Genomic DNA, 9574 nt, shown 5'->3' on the forward strand with positions numbered 1-9574 from the left:
ATAGGGCATTTTTCATCTCAGATATTGTACTTTTCACCTATGGATGTTTCATTTTAATCTGTGAATATGTTTCATGTCTCTACTTACCTATTTGAACACAAGAAATACAATTAGAGTAACTCTTTCAATACCTTTACTGTTGGAGCCACCAGGGAATTGCCATCTGTTGGAAAACAGAAAAAGCAAGAGAATTTTAGAAAAACGTGTACTTCTGCTTCATTGACTATGCTAAAGCCTTTGACTGTGTAGATCACAACAAACTGGAAAATTCTTAAAGAGATCGGAATATCAGACCACCTTACCCATCTGGGAAACCTGTACGCAAATCAAGAAGCAAGAGTTTGAACTGGATTTGGAACAACAGACTGCTTCCAAATTGGTAAAGGAGTATGTCAAGGCTGCAAAGAATATAACCAGATTTCGCTGTTGACCATCTGGTGATGTCCATGTGTAGAGTCTTCTCTTGTGTTGTTGGAAGAGGATGTTTGCTATGACCAGTGCATTCTGTTGGCAGAACTCTATTAGCCTTTGCCTTGCTTCATTCTGTACTCCAAGGCCAAAATTGCCTGTTACTCCAGGTGTTTCTTGACTTCCTACTTTTGCATTCCAGTTGCCTATAATGAGAAGGACATCTTTTTGGGGTGTTAGTTCTAGAAGATCTTGTAGGTCTTCATAGAACTGTTCAACTTCAGCTCCTTCAGTATTACTCGTTGGGGCATAGGCTTGGATTACCATGGTACTGAATGGTTTGCGGTGGAAATGAACAGAGATCAATCTGTTGTTTTTGAGACTGCATCTAAGTACTGCATTTCGGACTCCAGTCATCCTGGAATGTGAAGTCAAGTGTACCTTAGGAAGCATCACTATGAGCAAACTAGTGGAGGGGATAGAATTCCAGTTGAGCTATTTCAAATCCTGAAAGATGATGCTGTAAAAGTGCTGCACTCAATACAACAGCAAATTTGGACAACTCAGCAGTGACCACAGGACTGGAAAAGGTCAGTTTTCATTCCAATCCCAAAGCAAGGCAATGCCAAAGAAGGCTTAAACTACTGCACAACTGCACTCATCTCACAGGCTAGTAAAGTAATGCTCAAAATTCTCCAAGCCAGGCTTCAGCAGTACATGAACCGTGAACTTCCAGATGTTCAAGTTAGTTTTAGAACAGGCAGAGGAACCAGAGATCAAATTGCCAACATCCACTGGATCATGGAAAAAGCAAGAGAGTTCCAGAAAAACATCTATTTCTACTTTCTTGACTATGCCAAAACCTTTGACTGTGTGGATCACAATAAACTGTGGAAGATTCTTCAAGACATGGGAATACTAGACCACCTGACCTGCCTCTTGAGAAATCTGTATGCAGGTCAGGAAGCAACAGTTAGAATTGGACATGGAACAACAAACTGGTTCCAAATAGGAAAAGGAGTACATCAAGGCTGTATACTGTCACCCTGCTTATTCAACTTACATGCAGAGTACATCATGAGAAATGCTGGGGTGAAGGAAGCACAAGCTGGAATCAAGATTGCCGGGAGAAATATCAATAACTTCAGATATGCAGATTACACCACCCTTATGGCAGAAAGTGAAGAAGAACTAAAGAGCCTCTTGGTAAAAGTGAAAGAGGAAAGTGAAAAAGTTGGCTTGAAGCTCAATATTCAGAAAACTAAGATCATGGCATCCAGTCCCATCACTTGATGGGAAATAGACGGGGAAACAGTGGAAACAGTGTCAGACTTTATTTTGAGGGGGTCCGAAATCACTGCAGATGGTGATTGCAGCCATGAAATTAAATGCTTACTCATTGGAGGAAAAGTTATGCCCAACCTAGACAGCATATTAAAAAGCAGAGACATTACTTTGCCAACAAAGGTCCATCTAGTCGAGGCTATGGTTTTTCCTGTAATCATGTATGGATGTGAGAGTTGGACTATAAAGAAAGCTGAGCACCAAAGAATTGTTGCTTTTGAACTGTGGTGTTGGAGAAGACTCTTGAGAGTCCCTTGGGCTGCAAGGAAATCCAACCAGTCCATCTGAAAGGAAATCAGACCTGAATGTTCATCGGAACGACTGATGTTCATGGTAAAACTCCAATACTTTGGCCACCTGATGCGCAAAACTGAACCTCTGGAAAAGACCTGATGCTGGGAAAGATTGAAGGCAGGAAGAGAAGGGGATTACACCAGATGAGATGGTTGGATGGCATCACCGACTCAATGGACATGAGTTTCAGTAAACTCCAGGAGTTGGTGATGGACAGGGAAATCTGGTGTGCTGCAGTCCATTGGGTCACAAAGAGTTGGACACAACTGAGTGACGAACTGAACTGATATTAAGGCTGTATATTGTCACTCTGCTTGTTTAACATATATGCGGAATACATCATGCAAAATGCCAGGCTGGATGTAGCACCACCTGGAATCAAGATTGCTGGGGGAAATATCAATAACCTCAGGTATGCAGATGATATCACCCTTGTGGCAGAAAGCAAAAAGGAACTAAAGAGCATCTTGAAGAAAGTGAAAAAGGAGAGTGAAAAATTTGCCTCAAAAGTCAGCATCCAAAAATTTGAGATCATGGCGTCAGGTCCTATCACTTCATGGCAAACAGATGGGGAAACGACAGAAACAGTGACAGACTTTATTTTCTTGCTTTCCAAAATCACTGCAGATAGTGACTGCAGCCACAAAATTAAAAGACGCTTGCATTTTGGAAGAAAAACTATGACAAACCTAGACAGCATATTAAAAAGCAGAGACATTACTTCATCGACAAAGGTTCGTATAGTCAAAGCTATGGTTTTTTGCAGTAGTCATGTATGGATGTGAGAGTTGGACCATAAAGAAAGCTGAGCAATGACAAATTGATGCTTTTGAACTGTGGTGTTGGAGAAGACTCTTGAGAGTCCCTAGGACTGCAAGGAGATGTAACCATCAACCCTAAAGGAAACCAACTCTGAATATTCATTGGCAGGACTGATGCTGAGCTGAAGCTCCAATACTTTGGGCACCTGAAGGGAAGAGCTGACTCATTGGAAAAGACCCTGATGCTGGGAAAGATTGAAGGCAAGAGGAGAAGGGGACAACAGAGGATGAGTTGGTTCGATGGCATCACTTTTTCAATGGACATGAGTTTAAGCATGCTCCAGGAGATAATGAAAGCCAGGGAAGCCTGGTGTGCTGCAATCCATGGGGTCGCAAAGAGTCGGACACAACTTAGCAACTGAACAACACCACCAACAATAATGTCTTTGCTGATTCTCACATCTGTGCTAGCTCTTGGTTGATTTCAATTGGTTGCCTTCATATGGGTCCATTTTCCTGCTGTTTTGCATGCTTGATCATTCTTGGTTAGATGGCAGACACTGTGTATTTTATCATGTTAGGTCCTCCATATTTTTGTATTATTATAAATATTCTTCTTTTATTCTCAAGGTACTGTTTAGTTACTTTTAGGAAGATTGGTTCTTTCAGGTTCTGCTTTCAAAGTTTTTTAGGTAGGACTGGAATCATGCTAACTTTATGGGTAATAATTCCCACTACTAAGCCAAGATCATTCTATTCTCTTTACTCAGTTACCTGCAGGTAGGAACAAATACCTTTGTTAGTGGTAGGAACCTTATCCTAAGTAACTATTTAAAAGAACACTAGATGCATAAATGTGATATGTTGTACAAGAGCTTAGGGGAGACATTTTAGAAATAAAGAAGTGTGTATATTTTTTGTATTTTGTGAAATATAGATGGATTAAAATTAAAAACTATTTATATTTGAATTTTAGAGATTTTTTTAACCCTTGAATTTCTTCTGTGTTTTTAGTATAGTTTATACTTTATCAATGTACTGTGCTCATTTCTGCTAATTTGTGGTAAACAAAGCTTTAGAAATGCAACATCCAATGCTTTTTTATTTGAAAAAACACTAAATATTCTTATTCCTATAATATTTCAACATATATCACATATATTTTCTAATTATACAGTTTACATTTTTTTTATCCTGGGGACAAGGAGCTATTAATAACATAGGATAAATGATCTCAATATTAGTCTCCTGGCAATAGAACTATATAAGCTTTCACAATGTAAAAACAGGAAAATTAATTTTCCTCATATATTTTGGTAAAATTTAACTTTGGAAGCTGTAATGAACCTGACCAAATTGTTTTATAATGCTTGTGGAAGCTTTGTAAAATGTGGAATATTTAATAAAAGATATGCATTTAATATATTGAAAATATGTCAATCATAATAGGATTGTGAGCTTTCATTTTATTGTAGAAAATAAATGAAAACACACTTGCTTTAAGGTTGTATTAAAAATATGTTAGTAGGACAATTACTTGATGACAGATACAATTTATTATTAGGTTGGTGCAAAAGTAATTGCAGTTTTGCGTTGTTGAACTTTGCCATTTGATATTGGAATACATTCTTTTTTTTTTTTAAATAATTATTTTTTTAATTTAATTTTAAAATCTTTAATTCTTACATGTGTTCCCAAACATGAACCCCCCTCCCACCTCCCTCCCCATAACATCTCTGTGGGTCATCCCCATGCACCAGCCCCAAGCATGCTGTATCCAGGGTCTGACATAGACTGGCGATTCAATTCTTACATGATAGTATACATGATAGAATGCCATTCTCCCAAATCATCCCACCCTCTCCCTCTCCCTCTGAGTCCAAAAGTCCATTATACACCGCTGTGTCTTTTTTCCTGTCTTGCATACAGGGTCGTCATTGCCATCTTTCTAAATTCCATATATATGTGTTAGTATACTGTATTGGTGTTTTTCTTTCTGGCTTACTTCACTCTGTATAATCGGCTCCAGTTTCATCCATCTCATCAGAACTGATTCAAATGAATTCTTTTTAACGGCTAATACTCCATTGTGTACATGTACCAAAGCTTTCTTATCTATTCATCTGCTGATGGACATCTAGGTTGTTTCCATGTCCTGGCTATTATCAACAGTGCTGTGATGAACATTGGGGTACATGTGTCTCTTTCAATTCTGGTTTCCTCGGTGTGTATGCCCAGCAGTGGGATTGCTGGGTCATAAGGTAGTTCTATTTGCAATTTTTTAAGGAATCTCCACACTGTTCTCCATAGTGGCTGTACTAGTTTGCATTCCCACCAACAGTGTAGGAGGGTTCCCTTTTCTCCACACCCTCTCCAGCATTTATTGCTTGCAGATTGTTGGATCGCAGCCATTCTGACTGGTGTGAAGTGGTACCTCATTGTGGTTTTGATTTGCATTTCTCTGATAATGAGTGATGTTGAGCATCTTTTCATGTGTTTGTTAGCCATCCGTATGTCTTCTTTGGAGAAATGTCTATTTAGTTCTTTGGCCCATTTTTTGATTGGGTCGTTTATTTTTCTGGAATTGAGCTGCATAAGTTGCTTGTATATTTTTGAGATTAGTTGTTTGTCAGTTGCTTCATTTGCTATTATTTTCTCCCATTCAGAAGGCTGTCTTTTCACCTTGCTTATAGTTTCCTTTGTTGTGCAGAAGCTTTTAATTTTAATTAGATCCCATTTGTTTATTTTTGCTTTTATTTCCAGAATTCTGGGAGGTGGATCATAGAGGATCCTGCTGTGATTTATGTCGGAGAGACATTCTTAAATAAATGTAATTATACATCATTTTAATGCACATTTCTCACCTTATTTATTCATATTTTTGCTAATGACTTAATACTTCCTGTTTATTTTATATTTATTTTAGACTAGGGAAATTATGTTAGACAGAAAGCAATGTGAGTGATTTGAGTTCAAAATGGGTCAGAAAGCAGCAACATCAACAACATGTTTGGCCCCCGAACTGCTAAGGAACATACAGTGCAGTGGTGATTCAAGAAGCTTTGCAAAGGAGACGAGAGCCTTGAACACAAGGAGCAGAGTGGCCAACCATAGGAAGTTGACAACAACCAACTGAGAGCCATCATCAAAGCTGATCCACTTACAACGGCACAAAAAGCTGCTGAAGAACCCAGTGTTGACCGTTCTATGGTCGTTTGGCTTTTGAAGCAAATTGGAATGGTGAAAAAGCTCAATAAGTGGGTGCCTCAGGCTGACTGAAGGTCAAAAAAATCATCCTTTGAGTGTTGTCTTCTCTTATTCTATGCAATAATGAACCATTTCTCAATCGGATTTTGGCATGCAATGAAAAGTGGATTTTATATGACAACCATTGATTATCAGCTCAGTGTTTAGAACAAGAAGAAGCTCCAGAGCACTTCCCAAAGCCAAATATTCACCAAAAATGGTCTGTTTGGTGCTCTGCTGCCTGTCTGATCCACCTAAGGTTTCTGAAGCCCAGAGAAACCATTACATGTGAGAAGTATGCTCAGCAAATGGATGAGATGCATTGACAACTGCAATGCCTGCAGCCAGCACTGGTCAACTGAAAGGGCCCAGTTCTTCTCCATGACAACGCCTGACCACACATCACAAAACAAATGCTTCAAAATTTGAAGGAACTGGGTTAGAGAAGTTTCGCCTCACCCACTATACACACCTGACTTCTCACCAACTGACTGCCACTTCTTCAAGTGTCTCAACAACTTTTTGCAGGGAAGATACTTCCATAACCAGCAGGAGACAGAAAATGCTTTCCAAGAGTTCATCAAATACTGAAGCATGGGTTTTTATACTACAGGAATAAACAAACTTATTTCTCATTGGCAAAAGTGTGTTGATTTTAATGGTTCCTATTTTGTTTAATAAAGATGTGTTTGAGCCTAGTTACAGTGATTTAAAATTCACAGTCTGAATCCACAGTTACATTCTCACCAATAATATATTTATAATTATAACCAATAATGCATTTTCACCTGATAATAAATCTGACACCCTGTCTGACTCTGACAACTTAAAACTGAGGTGAATTAGGGACATCCAGACCATTGAGGGCTCACTCAGTGAAAAAGTCTTTAATTTAGCAGGCAAAATTAAAAATTGATATAAGAATATATGCATTTGTTAGCGGAAGTGTTAAAGTCATTCTTCCACTTAATAATAGAGAAAGGATTATGTCTGATTTTTCAATTACATTCTGGTCTCTGACAATTTACCAAAAAGCTACTTTTGCTAATATCTAAGAATCTTTTAAGACTGAATTATTGATATTTCACACTTCTATACTATTAAATTTTCAAACGCATTTATTACTTCAAGTGGAAAAATACTGTAATATTCTATATCAGCTTTCATAATTGAAGATAAATGTGTCCATATTTTATTACTTTTCAAATATTATCAGATGTAGGAAGTTGATTTAAAATGGAAGAATTTAACCTAACAATATTGTTGAATATTTTAAAATGTGTTTAGTCATGTCTCAAGATAGAAGAAGATGGGGAGCAATATATCTCTTGATCTAGAGCAGTGCACATGTCAAATAAGGGTGAGCTACCAGCAGAGACATTACTTTGTCAACAAAGGTCCATCTAGTCAAGGCTATGGTTTTTCCAGGAGTTATGTATGGATGTGAGAGCTGGACTATAAAGAAAGCTGAGCACCGAAGAATTGTTGCTTTTGAACTGTGGTGTTGGAGAAGACTCTTGAGAGTCCCTTGGACTACAAGGAGATCCAACCAGTCCATCCTAAAGGAGATCAGCCCTGGGTGTTCATTGGAAGGACTGATGTTGAAGCTGAAAATTCCAATATTTTGGCCACGTGATGCAAAAACTGACTCATTTGAAAAGCCCCTGATGTTGGGAAAGATTGAAGGCAGGAGGAGAAGGGGATGACAGAGGATGAGATGGTTAGATGACATCACCAACTCAATGGACATGAGTTTGGGTAAACTCCGGGAGTTGGTGATGAACAGGGAAGCCTGACGTGCTGCGGTTCGTGGGGTTGCGAAGAGTTGAACACGACAAAGCAACTGAACTGACTGACCGACTGACCAGCACCTGTGCAGTTGAATTGTCCCCTTTTCCTGATTAAATTAGTATGGCTGATACTGGGAATTTCCATTTATTTCTACCATTTTTTCCTTTAGCTCCTTTCCTCAACTTTGACCAATCTTTGTTTATTTTAGTTGATTACTTTTTTGAGGGTTTCAAGATATTAAAAAGAAGATAAATTATTGGACATGATTCACCACAGTGACTTGAATTCTCAGAAATCTTGAAATACTGAATACACAATTTCTCCAAGATATAGAATGTTTAAATGTTATTATTTCCATTTTAGCAGGTGGCAGAGAATTGATTAAACATTTTGGCAAAATTGTTTGTGAATTCAGTCCAACTCTTCCATGGTGGCTATCATGATAGAAGTGGCCTAGCCACTAAGAGTTGAGTTCAGTTTTTAGCTGTTTCAGTATCCCAAAATAGTATTCCAGTGAAGGAGCAAGGAGAGAGGACGTTGAAGTACAGAGAATTTTTTCTTTATCACAAACACTATGTCTGTTCATCTTTACATAGACAAATGAGATGGAGCAGAAATGATCCTATAGGTTTTTTCAACTCCCTGCTTTTAGAGAACTTGTTAGTTATAGGTATGTGCTATGCTTAGTCCATGTCCTACTCTTTGTGATCCCATGGACTGTAGCCTGCCAGGCTCCTCTGTCCATGGGGATTCTCTAGGCAAGAATACTGGAGTGGGTTTCCCTACCCTCCTCCACAGGATCTTCCCAACCCAGGGATCAAACATAGGGATGGATCACACATTGCAGGCAGATTCTTTATTGTCTGAGCCAGTTATAGGCATAGGATATTCTAATATTTATGAGAATAAAATAAACTTTGCTGTTTTACTAACAGTTATTTTTTTCTCTCTTTTTTTTTCTCTTTCACAGACCACCACTATGCATCTATAATTTTGTACTTAAAGAAAGCAAGGAACTATTTCTCACTCCAAGCACATGCAAACCATAGGAAATATAAAATGCCTTCATCCATCAAATGTAACAGCTTGTTTGTGAATTGAAAAACTTGTAAATGGAAACAATGCAATTAGTATTTCTTTTAGACTGCATTGTTCAATCTGAAATTTGTATATTTCTTCTTCCTGTATAAGTTTTTAAGAATCAAAGATATAGAATATTTTAAGATACATATGGTGAAGCATTTTGAATATATTTTAAAGCTGTTTATTTCTGTTTACCTTAATCAAATGTTTCTCTTTGAATGTTTTCCTTTTTTATTATTAACAGATAACATATCTTTAGAAAAAAAAAGAAGCTTATTTCTTCAACACACTATCTAAATAGTATCATTCTCCACCTATAATGCAGTAATGAAATAAATGAATATTTAAAAACTGTGTAAATTTTGAGAAGTTCCTTGGATTCATGTAAATCCTGTAAACAGAAATATACCTGTTTAGGGATCCATTTGGCATTTTATATGAAAGTGCTGCACTCAATATGCCAACAAATTTGGAAAACTCAGCAGTGACCACAAGACTTGAAAAGATCAGTTTTCATTCCAATCCCAAAAAAAGGCAATACCAAAGAAGGCTCAAACTACTGCACAATGGAACTCATCTCACATGCTAGTAAAGTAATGCTCAAAATTCTCCAAGCCAGGCTTCAGCAATACGTGAAATGTGAAATT

At 37.7% G+C, this 9574-nt stretch overlaps 1 protein-coding gene across 1 annotated transcript in view; it reads left to right on the forward strand.

The window, feature by feature from the left end:
• Positions 1-8893, forward strand: part of LIPI (lipase I) — a 56234-nt gene extending 47341 nt beyond the window's left edge. Inside the window, exon 9 of the mRNA XM_068968023.1 lies at positions 8815-8893. Coding sequence (XP_068824124.1) covers positions 8815-8893 — 79 coding nt within the window. The remainder of the gene's footprint in view (positions 1-8814) is intronic.
• Positions 8894-9574: the final 681 nt, after the last annotated feature.

Source organism: Capricornis sumatraensis, chromosome 1 (assembly GCF_032405125.1).
Source record: "Capricornis sumatraensis isolate serow.1 chromosome 1, serow.2, whole genome shotgun sequence".
Classification (NCBI taxonomy): Eukaryota; Metazoa; Chordata; class Mammalia; order Artiodactyla; family Bovidae; genus Capricornis; species Capricornis sumatraensis.